Here is a 12,756-nt window from a genome sequence, read left to right as displayed (position 1 = left end):
AGGGCTGTGGGCAAGGCTGGAAACAACCACAGCTTCTAGTGGTTGGGGACACTGTCCCCATGCTGGTGCTGGGCCAAGCTCCATCAGTGCTGGTGTTTTCCTTACTGGTGGCAAGCCACGAGCCTGGAGAGCTTGTGGGCAGCACTGCCCTGCCTGCAGCCCTTCCTGCTGTCCTGGCAGCGCTGACACTGCCTCAGAGCCCCTCCACAGGCCCAGCAGGGACTGCTGAGTGGGACCAGGGAAACAAAGAAGCCCTGGGAGCTGGTGATGGTGGGGACAGGGACACTGGCTTTGTGATGGTGGGAGTGTGGCAGGATCAGGGCCCCAAGGCAATAGGGCCTGGCCTCTGGGCTGGGTTTTCAGTTGGGATATTCAAAAAAGCCTCACATGAGAGCAGGACCGAGGGATGGGGCTCGCACAGGATCTCTCCTGCCTGGTCACAGGTGGAGGGTACTGAAAATTTACATATTTTCTCTTGCAGCACTTCTGGTCCCTGGGACTGGCACATGCCCTAGCACCCCTCTCCTTGCCCTTGTGCCAGCCACAACCCTCACTCCATTCATTCTCATGGCTTTCACCCTCTAACAGTGCCCTGGAGGCAGGCCCAGGAAACCCCCCAAACCTATGCTGGAAAAGGCTCTGTTGGTGGGCACAGGTTCGCACCACAGCCAGCATCCCAGCACTGATCCTCCTGATGCCCAGGCACACACCAGGTTGCTTGGGTCCAGCTGCGTGGGAGCCCAGGGATCAGCTGGAGGGATGAGCACCCCAGCAGAGACCTGGCCTTGGGGTGTCAGGGCCGGAGGGGCAGGCATAGCCAGGCAGGGTGTGAGGGACCAACTGCATGAGTTTTGCTAACTGGAGGGGTTTCAATAAGGCCAAATTCCGGGTTCTGCACTTTGGCCACAACAACCCCCAGCAGCGCTACAGGCCTGGGGAGGAGTGGCTGGAGAGCTGCCAGTCAGAGAGGGACCTGGGGGGGTTGATCGACAGCTGGATGAACACGAGCCAGCAGTGTGCCCGGGTGGCCAAGAAGGCCAATGGCATCCTGGCTTGTGTCAGCCATAGCGTGGCCAGCAGGGACAGGGAAGGGATCTCACTGCCATACTCGGCACTGGTAAGGCCGCCCCTCTATGGGTGGGTTCAGTTTTGGGCCCCTCACCCCAAAAAGGCCATTGAGTGACTCGAGCGTGGCCAGAGAAGGGCAACGGAGCTGGGGCAGGGTCTGGAGCACAGGTCTGCTGGGGAGCGGCTGGGGGAACTGGGGGGGTTCAGTCTGGAGAAGAGGAGGCTGAGGGGAGACCTCCTGGCCCTCTGCAACTCCCTGCCAGGAGGGGGCAGAGAGGGGGGATGAGTCTCTTGAGCCAAGGAACCAGCGCCAGGCCCCGAGGGAATGGCCTCAAGCTGCCCAGGGCAGGGTCAGGCTGGCTCTGAGGAAGGATTTCTGTGCAGAAGGGGCTGTTGGGCGTTGGAATGGGCTGCCCAGGGCAGGGGGGGAGTCCCCGGGATCCCTGGAGGGGTTGAAGAGTCGGGCTGACCCAGCGCTGAGGGATCTGGTGGAGTTGGGAACGGTCAGGGTGAGGTTCTTTGTTGGACTGGAGGAGCTTCAGGGGCTTTTCCAGCCCAGATGATTCTGGGATTCTGTGACCCCTGTGCTGCAGCGACCTGGGTGTCCATGGGGGAAACCAGAGTCTGGCAGGTGGGGCTGTGGGCTGCCAGGGGGTGCAGGTGCCTGGTGTCCCCTGCCCAGTGCTCAGGACCTGTGAATGGTACCCAGTGTCCTCTGCCCAGTGTCTGGTGCTTGGTGTTTGCTGCTTCCTACAGTCCCCACGCCCCCACCCCTGCCTGCTGCCCAGTGCCAGTGTGTGCTGTCAGTGCTGGTGTTGGTGCACGCTGCTGGAGCTCAGTGCCCAGCGCCAGGCACGCTGTGCTGGTGCCGGTGGATGGTACCAGTGCCTGTACTGGTGTCAGGGCCTGGTCCTGGCAGTGGTGACAGCGAATGCTACCACTGCCTGCTGTGTGGTGCCTGGTGCCAGTGCATGATACCAGGGCCCATGCTGGTACTGGTATTCACTGCCTGGTGCCAGCGCCAGTGCCTGATGGCTGGTACCAGTGTCCTGGTGCCTGGCACATGATGATCGGTACTGGTGGTCTTGCCTGGTGCCCAGTGCCTCTGCCCTGTGCCCAGTTTCCACTGCCCAGTGGCCCCTGTCCCTGCCCAGTGCCCAGTGTCCCTGTCCAGTACTGGTGCCAGTGCCCCCTGCCCAGTATCCCTGTCCAGTACCCAGTGCCCCCTGCCCAGTATCCCTGTCCAGTACCCAGTGCCGCCCTGCCCAGTACTGGTGCCAGTGCCCCCTGCCCAGTATCCCTGTCCAGTACCCAGTGCCGCCCTGCCCAGTACTGGTGCCAGTGCCCCCTGCCCAGTATCCCTGTCCAGTACCCAGTGCTGCCCTGCCCAGTACTGGTGCCGGTGCCCCCTGCCCAGTATCCCTGTCCAGTACCCAGTGCCCCCTGCCCAGTATCCCTGTCCAGTACCCAGTGCCGCCCTGCCCAGTACTGGTGCCAGTGCCCCCTGCCCAGTATCCCTGTCCAGTACCCAGTGCCGCCCTGCCCAGTACTGGTGCCAGTGCCCCCTGCCCAGTATCCCTGTCCAGTACCCAGTGCCGCCCTGCCCAGTACTGGTGCCAGTGCCCCCTGCCCAGTATCCCTGTCCAGTACCCAGTGCCGCCCTGCCCAGTACTGGTGCCGGTGCCCCCTGCCCAGTATCCCTGTCCAGTACCCAGTGCCGCCCTGCCCAGTACTGGTGCCGGTGCCCCCTGCCCAGTATCCCTGTCCAGTACCCAGTGCCGCCCTGCCCAGTACTGGTGCCGGTGCCCCCTGCCCAGTATCCCTGTCCAGTACCCAGTGCCGCCCTGCCCAGTACTGGTGCCGGTGCCCCCTGCCCAGTATCCCTGTCCAGTACCCAGTGCCGCCCTGCCCAGTACTGGTGCCGGTGCCCCCTGCCCAGTATCCCTGTCCAGTACCCAGTGCCGCCCTGCCCAGTACTGGTGCCGGTGCCGGTCCCTCGTTCCGCTGCTTGCTCCGGGGCCGGGCCCGGGCGGGGCCGGGGCGGTCCGCGCAGGAGGAAGCGCAGCGGGCGCAGAGCGGCCCCGGGGCCGGGCGGAGCTGCGCGGGCGGTAAGTGCCGGGAACAACTCGCTGCCTGCTCTGCCTGCTCCCCCTGCCCCTTCCCTTGCCACCCTCTGCCTGCTCAGGTCGCCCCTTCCCCTGCGCCCCCGCCGCGGTTCCCCTTCTCCCCCCGAGCCTGTCCCGTCCCCTGCCCCTCTCCCGACCGCCCCTGCCCCGTCGCCTCCTTCCGCCGCCTCTGTCTCTCCTTCCCCCACACCCCCTTTCTCCCCCCTCCTCTCTCCAGTGCCTGCCTCCCACCTCTAAGACCTGTCTCCCCCTCTTCAGAAGCTCCTACCCCACCCCACTGCCCTACTTGCACCCTGTCCCCCACCCAGCACCCCCTCCCGCCCCTCAGCACCCTGCCCACCCCCCTGTCTCGCTGCCCCGGTGTCACCCCCTCCTGCCTCCCCTCCCAGCTCTGCCATCAGGGCCACACGACCAGAGTCTACAGGTTGAATGTCAGGGTGCCCCGGGGCTGGCAGGGAGGGGGGCGCACAGCTCTGCACCCTGCTCCCAAACCAGTGGGATCTGCTGGGGGTCCCCTTCCCGTGCCGCGAGAACAACCCCCCACTGCCCCCCCCCGCACCCCGGGTTAAGGGGGTCTCTGTCTCACGGGAGGTGGGCAATGCCAGCCAGGCCGCGTGTGTTGATGTCGAGCAGGGAGATGGATCGCGGTGTCAGCCTGGAGAACCCCTATGCCAGCGTCAACATCCCACGGGACCAGTTCCAGCAAAGCTTCATCACTCGCTACCTGGAGGACAAGCCCACCATCATCGCCAACCCCGCAGCTGTGCCCACCTGCGGCGTGGAGGAGCAGGCAGATCCCGCTGGCAGCTGCAACAGCCCAACCATTTCCACCAAGAAGTCCTGGTCCCGCCCCTACAACCCCTATGCCAGCCTGAGGATGCCCAACAGGGACTCGCCCGACTCTTTCTACACTGTCACCCTGGACAGGCCACCCAAGGGCCAAGAGTGGGAGGCTGGTGGGCGATGTGGCTGCTGCAAGTGCCACCCCTGCTGCAGAAAGTGCTGCTGTATCATCTCCTAAGGGCCCTCGCTGCACGTGCAGGATGTGCTGACCATGGGATGGGGCCAGGTGGCCCCGCGGGGATGTGGTTGCCTGGCCTGGGCACCTTGGGGAGCTGCCCCTGCGCCCAGCAGAGCTGGCAGCTGGGAGGTGGCACTGGCTGGACTGTGCCATTGCTTTTCACCTGTGAGCTCTGCAGCCAGGTATGCCATTGATGGGCACCTGCCAGGTCCTGAGAGCCCAGTGTGGGGGAGAAGGACAGGTACCCCCTGCCCTGCTGAGGCCCAGGAGCCTTGAGGATGATGTGTGCCAATGCAGATGCCACGGAGAAGTGCCTACGCTGGGGACAGGGCAGCACTCTGAGCCTGCGATCCTGTACACTGACTCTGCCAGTCTGCCCTGGCTGGGAAGCCTCCAGCTCTGGGAAGGCGGAGGCATTGCCTGCCTGCCGGAGGGCAGGTTTGGATGCTGGCATCTCTGTGTGCATGGTGGAGGAGGGCATCGTCATCGCTGTCTCAGAACGGTGGAGAGGAACCAGGGACGTGCCCCCAGCCAGGATCAGGACCTACCTCCCCAGAACTGAGCGGTCCCCCCACCCACGGCATCCTGGGGGTGCTGCAGTGCCTTGTGCCAAGCTCTGGCTGGGTACCGCTCCTCCTTGATGGCCATACTGCCCATGGGACAGAGGGAAGGAGACAGGAAGGACAGACAGACAAAGTGTGGCAGGGCTCCAGGGCAGCACCTGATGGCACAGCATAGGCGTGGGAAACCCCTGGCCCCACTCAGTTCCTCCTGCCAGGCTGCAGGGTGCTGGGCACAACCCCTCACCCCATCCGCATCCCGGCTCCGGGCTCCACACTGTGCTGGCGGTGTGGAGGGCTGGCCCAGCTCCAGCAGCGAGGTAGCACTGGGGCACCCATTTGGAACGCAGATCCCCATCGTTCACCTTCTGTGACTTCCTGGGCATTGAGGAAGGCAAGCGCGGAGCCCGCTGGCCTCTTCGCAGCATGCTGGGGTGGGTCCTGGCTGGATTTTTGTCTGGGGCTGACGCCACCAACCTGGAACAAGCCCGCTGTTGTGTTGGTGTCCCATCCCATGGGCGGCTGCGCTGCCAGGCGGCAGCTGCGTAAGCACCAGGGCTGCTGCAGGAACTGCCTGGTCTGGAGGGCAGGGGCTTGGAAAGAGTGCGTGTGTTAGATGACTTCAGGGTGCTGCAAATAAATTTACAACCATCTCCTCCCCTGCCAAGGTACGCCTCTTCCCTCTGCCCTAGGTTTTCCGGGATTCCCGCGTTACTTCATGCTTATCCTGGTGGGTTGTATAAGGGCAGTGCACAGGGCACACAGCCCACTCCTCTCCCCTCAAAACCAGGCTTAACTGTTGCACTGCTGACTTGTGGCAGCAGCAGTGGCATGCTGAGCTCTCCAGCTTGCTGCTGCCTGGGCCCAATGCTGCCTGGTGTTTCCAGTCCAGCCTGCTTCTGCCTGCCTGGGGATGTTGACTGGTGGTCAGCCCGACCCTGCCAAGCTGCGTGGCCGTCCTGTCTTTTGGAGAGAACCCGGCTTTGCGGGGGGCTGGGGAAGGGGTAGGTTCCTGGTTGGGCCAGCTGGGTAGGCTTTGTGCCTCTGCACTGGCTGGCTGCGACCCCCTGGGAGCCCACCAGCACTGAGAGCCCACCAGCAGTGGGATCCCACCACCACCAGGATCTCGCCATCACTGAGATCCCACCAGAACTGGGAGCCCACCACCCCTGGGAGCCCACCACCACCAGGAAGCTCACCAGCCTTGAAGTCCTGCCACCCCTGGGAGCTTCTGGGTTGGGCTGGCAGTGGCTTGGCAGAGGTGTGGGGTAGAGCCCTGCCAGTTTGTCCCCCCTGCCCTGATTGTTCTGCCTGGCCCAGGTCCCGTGCCAGCGGGTGGCCGAGGGGTGTGCAGCTTGCAGGAGGAGGTTGGCAGGGACACAGCCCCATGCCACCCACCCTGCACAAGGAATAGTCTTGTTTGCCCTGCCTGGACTGTGGGCAGTGCTGGCGTTGGGATGGGCAGATCCACCCTCTGTTTGCTTTTGTGGCCCTGATACCAGCCCTGCCAAGAGCCCACCCGCTGCATGGCTGGGCAGGGATGTGGCGTCACCACCTTGGCTTGGCTGAAACCCACATCCTGCAGAGGCTGTTTGGTGCCCTGGGGGTCTGACGTGCTCACGGGGGCAAACATAGTTTGGGGAGGCAATACTGTCCCCGAGGGGTGTGTGGTGCCTTTGGCAGAACCTCTGGCATCAGCAGTAGGGTTGAGGGGTGAGGGGTGTGCTGGTCTGGCCTGGGACAGGGTGCTGTCAGGGTGCAGCATCTGCCACCAGTGCTGTGTGTCACCGCTGCCCTTCACTCTGCCTAACCTTGGGGAAATGCCAAACAAGCTGGGAGAGGCTGGGCAGAGCTGCCTGCCAGACACCTGGGCAATGATTAAGCTGGAGGCAGCAGGAAAGCTGGGGGTGTGAGTGGGGGAGCGCACAGGATGCTGTCCCAGACCTCGATGGGGCTCTGGACAGCACAGGCATGCAGGGTCCTGCGGGTGCTCTTGGGTGTGTTTCATCTTCGAAGGGTGCTCAGGGGTGCAGAGTTGGGTGATTTCCACCTCCTGCTTGTGCGGTGTGGGTGGTAGTGCACATCTTTGGCTCATCTGAATCAGACCTTTGCACTCCACTGAGGGTGCCGCTCCCTGCCCCGCTGTGCCAAAGGTCCACGCAGGTCTCGGGATGAGTCCTGGGAACAGGAAAAGACATTACCCACCCATGTGTGTCACTGCTCATGGTAGATACACCTTCCCTGTGCCTGGATTTAGGTGTTTTGTCAGGGCTCACAGAGCCCAGCCGGGGCTGAAGGCTGTTTTCAGGCAGTGTGCTCCTTGGTGTCACCCTGTGTGGCTTGCAGGACGCACAGCCCGCGTCACCCAAAGGTTCTCCCCACCCTGAGCCCTGCCTGTGGAGTGCAGGCTGGGTGATCTGGGGTGCACAGCCCTGCACCAGGGGCTTGTGTGCAACGGGCAGCTGGGCACAGCCACTCACAGGACACAGCTCTGCTGGCATCTGGGAGGAGGACATCAGGGTTGATGGGCAGGAGCTGGGCAGGGGCTGGGTGGGGTAGGAGGGCAGGCAGGGTGGCCTGCAAGTCTCTGGGCACATGGCCTTGGAGGGAGCACTGTGCCTATTCGGGCACCAGCTCTGCCCTGGCTGCCAGAATCTGGGGTGCTGCCACTCACCCCATGGGCGTGCAGGGTGGTACCCTGAGCAGCCAGGGCACAGCCATAATCCTGCATGGCTGTTTCCTGATCCACCCAGGGCGCACGGTCCTTACCTCCACATTTGGCCAAAACTGAGGTCCCTGGCACAGTCCCATCCCAAGCTGGCCATGCTGCCATCCCCTGCCTGCCACCACCCTAGCAAGAGGAGGGCAGAGCCCTACCATGGCGTGCCATCCCTGTGCCCGGGCACCCGTGGGCACATGCAGCCCATGTGCACTGCCTGGGGTGGGATGTGTCAGAATCCTGTGTCAGGATGTGGCCACTGCACCCCAAAGGTGCTGTGCTGCCGTGCTCCCAAGCGCTGGCACCAAGGGGACGAATTTTTCTGCAGAGCATCTTGACCCTCTGAGGGTCTCAGTCTCTAAACCCCCTAATTCTTGCTGCCGGGAAGTCCTGGAAGCATAGCCCGAGGGTAGCCGAAACGTTTGGGAGGCCGGCAGCACTGACTCCCTGCCTGCGTTGGTGCCTGCTGCTGCCTGGAGCAGGAGCTGCTGCCCTCTCCTGCTCCCTCGCAGAAATGCTGCTGAGTGTCTTGACAGTCCTGCCCGGGCTCCGGGATGTGTTTTTCTCCTCCAGAATCCTGGCTCCAGGTTCTGTCTCCCGACCGCACTCCCCGTTTTAAAGCTTCCCCTGCTGGGAGCACCCTCCGTGCAGAGGCTGTGGCGCTGCTGCTGGACGAAGGCAGCTGCGAGGACTGAGTCTGCCACCACCCTGATGCTGTCACCTCCCCTTGCAGGTGTCACCGAGGGGTGCTGGGCTCTCCCCAGGCTGGTGATGAGTATCGTCCCCGGCAGAGTCGAGGGTAACTCAGCCCCCGACGCGAGAGGCTGCAGCCCCAGCTGGAAGAGCAGGGGCAGGTCATGGACATGTCCGTGGCAGCTGCCCCACGCGTGGGCACTGCCAGCTCACAGCCTCCATGTCCCTGCACCAGCCCCAGCCCTGCACCCCCCCAGCCTGGAGCCTCGCTGTGCCCCCTCGCTCTGGTCGCAGCTGTCCCTGCAGCCCGGACCACCTGGGGATGTGTGGCCTGGAGTGCGATGGGGTGTCTCCGCTGGACAACATCTGCCCAGATGTTTTTGGCCATGAAGTGAAAGACTCCACCGCTGCTGCCCAGGTAGAGCTGATGTCCAAGCCCTCTCCGCCCATGGTGAAGCCCAGAGCTCCTTGGCCACAGGGAGACGGCTGCTTCTGCTAATGAAGCAGAGACGGATGGTTAATGACTGCTGCTGGGGCTTAGATTTCAGAGGTCTTTGTTATCTAGGTGCTTGTAACCCAATCTCCCAGGCTTGGCTTCCCGGCAGCGGATCCAATAGCGCTTCCGTCCCTGAAAAGTGAGCCCTGTCCTCCTACCACAGTCATCAGCAGCTGCTGGGACCTGGCTGGGGAGCTGCTGGCAGCCCTGGCCCCCGATGCTCCCCACAGGACTGCTGCAGCCCCCCGGGACGGTGCAGCCCTTCCGCCACCTCCCTTGAGACCCTGGGGGGAGCATCTCAGGACAGGTAGGGACAGGGGACAGGGGAGGAGGGGAGAGGGATTCCTGTGCGTATCAAAATGCTTGATGTCACCCGTAGAGAGGGAGTGGTGTCTTGGTGGCTTCCAGGGGAGGTTTTCAAATAAGCTGGTGGGTATTGGACTCCCCCTTAAGATGGGGCTTGACTCCTCAACTCCTCCCTGCCAGCCTTCATGCCCATCCCCTGCTGCTGACAGCTGTGCCACGGTGACTTGGAACACTTTGGAGCTGGCGAGGAGCAGGGCTGTGGCACTGCCTGGTCCTCTGGACGCTGCTCCCCTGCCCACCTGGCTGACATGCTCCTGCCCACCCCATGCTCCCCACCAACCCAGAGCCCGGGCAGGCTGCTGAGGTCCAACCAGCCCCAGGCCCCCATGGGACATAAGGGGCATTTGGCAGAGCTCCTGGCAGAGACGCAGGGTCACACCAGGGAAATTGCATCCTCCTTGGACACAGGCAGAGCCATCTGTAGTGCAGGGTCCTGCTTTTCTAGGCCAGGCTGCCCACAGAGCAGGCAGGCAGCAGGCAGGGATGTTGATTGAGTGTGATGCCCTGGGGAACCCACCACATGGGTCCAATCCCCAAATCTCCCACACATCAGATGTACTCAGAGGTGGCATCCCACACCCAGGCTGTGGGTCTGATGGCTTCTCTCCCCCTTCTCTCCCCAGCATGTCCCAGTCTGGTGGCAGCCCCCAGGCAGAGGATGTGGGGATGTGTGTTGGGGCGCACACGCACACCCCGAGCCAGGGCAGCCAGCGGGTTGAGTGCATCATCTGCTACTCCTCCTACGACCTGTGCGGCCGGCTGCCGCGCCGGCTCTACTGTGGCCATACCTTCTGCCAAGCCTGCCTGAAACGCCTCGATGCCGTCGCCAATGAGCAGCGCTGGATCCCCTGCCCTCAGTGCCGCCAAAATACACCCACGCCCCGCGGTGGTGTTGCCATGCTCGACCTCGACCTGGCCACCTTCCTCGCTGTCAAAGCTGACAAGGAGCATCCTCGGGTAGCCGGCAGGTCCCAGCCCGGCTTGGCCACCAAGGGCTCATGCAAAGAGAAGGCAATCACCCGGCAGCCGGTGGGGCTGTGCCAAGAAACGGTGCCGCCGGTGTCATTCCCCCGACGCAGCTGCTGCCAGCCGTGCCTTTGCTGCGGGGTGACAGCGGTCTTTGAAAGTTGAGCACGAGGAGGGGGCTGCCAGTTGGCACATGGGCAACTGAGCTCCTGGAGTGCAGTCTGGGAGCATTTTTGGGGACCCCACACCATGCCCTAGACCCTCATGTGGACAGTAGTGATGGGGCTGTGCTGGCAGCCTGAGAAGGGCTTCAGCTTGCTCAGGGCTTGCTGTTTACCCTGCTGGGATTTGGGGTGCAATGGGGGAGGATGAGGATGCCTCCACCCCTTCATCCTGCCCACTCGCCCCTCTGACAACTGTCACGGATGTCCTCTAGTCTCTGGCTTCTCCATGTGTGTGGCTCTGCAGCAGGGGCACCCCCACTGAGCACCCCCAGGCAGGGGACACTGGAGCCTGGCACAGTGTTGCAACACAGTGATGCTCCGGGGAGCATGCGGCACCCTGAAAGCTTCAAGCCTATTAAACAACATTCTGTTGGCCCTGCTGGGTTGCATACGTTGGTCATATTTGTCAGTAAGCCTCGGGCTAACCTGGGGAGAGCCCTGCCTGTGCTGGGGGTGGGATGGGGAGAACTGACCTGCCCTACCGAATTGCTTTCCTTTAAGTGTTTGCCCTGCCGGCCATCTGCATGAGAAATTTGGGTGTTGCGATATCTGGACAGTTGAAATTGAAGATGGCAGAGCCCACAGGAGCTCCTGCTTGGCCTTGTGCTCCATGGCTTGTGCCAGGTTTGGTTTTCCTGCCTGATCCTCTCTCCACCTCCCTGTCTGCACACCTGCATGCAGCCCGTACAGAAGCCCCTCTGCTGTTTTTCCAGGTCGTGTCTTTGAGTGGCTTTCCTTGCCTGACTCCCAACAGGGAGCACAAGGATGAGAGCCCCAGCAGCCGGGTGTGGGTTTAACAGAGGCCAAATGAGGAAGGACTGAGGTGCACCAGGGTGATATTAATACAGTTCTTGGGCAGGGCTTGGTGTTGCCTGGGCAGTGCTTGCGGTTTTTCCTCAGAGTCCCTTGCTGCTTCTGTTTTCCATGTGGTTTATGAGCTCTTGCGACATCCTAGCATCAGGCACCACTGGCTGTGCCTTGGAGCTCAGCAGGAGACCCCAGCCTGTGCCTGCCAGGGGCCAGCAGTGATCTCATGTGCCCTGGGCAGTTCTGGTGCTTGGTGGTCCCCTGCACTGGGTGCCAGGGCCACAGCCAGAGGAGTCCAACACCCACCCTGTACACAGCACCCACCCCATTCACAGCACCCCCACCGTGCACAGCGCCCATTCACAATTCTGCCACTTGGTGTCACCTGCTATAAAAAAGTCAGAGCTCTGAGATGTGCCCAGCAGAACCCATGGGAGCAGGGCCACCAGGGATGCCCCAGGGCAGAGGTGCCCAGGGAGGGACAGCAGAAGCATGGTGTGGTTTAGAGACTCCAAGGGCTGGACATCTGCCTGCCTCAGATCTTTAATTACATGGAAATGTGCAATAAATTAAAGACTTAAGGATGGGATAAAAGCTGACATAGAGTCTTAAAGCACTTTCCCCTCAGTCTTCATATGCACCCCTGGGGCTGCCCAGGGGCTCACTTTCTCCAGATATTTCACAAGTGGGTGATGGGAAGAATCTGTGATGAGCCCATCTTGGCTCCGGGCATGGCTCCATGCAAAGGTGGCAGCAGGACTGTGCCCAGCCCAGCACCCCGTGTCCCAGCTTTTCGATGGTGGAGGGTGACAAAGGCTCATGGCTCCCTGTCCCTATGCCCAGGACTCTGCCTCTATGCTCCCATCCCTGCTCCACCACCAGAACCAATCTGTGAAGCTTGACCCTTGCTATGTGCCTCTGTGCACATCCTTGCTGCTCCCAACCAGTGCTGGTCTCTGAAGGAGTTTATCTGCCCCTCCATCACTTCACTGTGAGAACAGTCTTGGTATGCTGGCTGGGCACCCTGATTTACTCCCTTTGGCCATAACAGGTCTGGTGTTGGGCCCCATGCCTTGGGGGTCACCTCCATCATTCGGCATGGCCCCCCCAAACTGTCCTTGCACAGTGGGTGTTCAGAGCAACCTCTCCAGGTGCTGGCCCTGGGGCCAGGCTGCAGAGTTCTGCATGGACCCCAAAACCACAGGAGAAGTCATCACATCAGGGGAGTGGGCACTGGTGGGTGCAAGCCCTGGCTGGGGACAGTCACCTGGGATCTTCCTGCAGGGTACTGGGTCCTCCCATCCCACAGAAGGGGGCAGTGACAGGGATCCATGCGCTGCTGAGCACTGGAAGCATGTGTGAAGGGACAGCGGTGGCATTGCTGCTGTAGCAGACCCCAAAGTGTCACCAGACTGCAACTGTAGCAGGGTGCCACCAATGTATGCAAAGCAGAAGTGGGGCCAGGCATGATCGGTGCCAGCCCTGGGCTGGGCTGCTGTCCCTGCCAGGCAGGACACCAGGGACGCCTCTCCTGCCGTGTGCCATGGGGTGATGCAGCAGAGTGGCAGCAAGGGGATGGCGGAGGACCTGACATGGGTTTGCAGCCTCCTGGGCTCTCTGAGCACAAAACCTGGAAATGGCCTTGCTTTTAATAGCTGTGAGTTGGGGTTTTTTTCAGAGAATTTTGCACTTCTCACCTGATCCCAGGTG

General features: G+C 62.3%; 1 protein-coding gene across 1 annotated transcript; it reads left to right on the top strand.

The window, feature by feature from the left end:
- The first annotated feature begins 8,877 nt into the window (after positions 1-8,877).
- RNF224 (ring finger protein 224) lies at positions 8,878-10,383 on the top strand. The gene is made up of 2 exons (XM_074924061.1): positions 8,878-8,990; positions 9,673-10,383. Exon 2 carries the CDS (start codon positions 9,674-9,676, stop codon positions 10,178-10,180), a length of 507 nt encoding a protein of 168 aa, XP_074780162.1. The 5' UTR covers positions 8,878-8,990; position 9,673; the 3' UTR covers positions 10,181-10,383.
- Positions 10,384-12,756: the final 2,373 nt, after the last annotated feature.

Source organism: Athene noctua, chromosome 20 (assembly GCF_965140245.1).
Source record: "Athene noctua chromosome 20, bAthNoc1.hap1.1, whole genome shotgun sequence".
NCBI classification, from domain to species: Eukaryota; Metazoa; Chordata; class Aves; order Strigiformes; family Strigidae; genus Athene; species Athene noctua.
The sequence above is the reverse complement of the archived record's forward strand: the minus strand, read 5'-3'. Positions and strand labels throughout refer to the sequence as shown.

Excerpts from the sequence above, each read along its gene's own strand:
- RNF224 (XM_074924061.1), top strand. The coding sequence starts at position 9,674 with ATGTCCCAGTCTGGTGGCAGCCCCCAGGCAGAGGATGTGGGGATGTGT.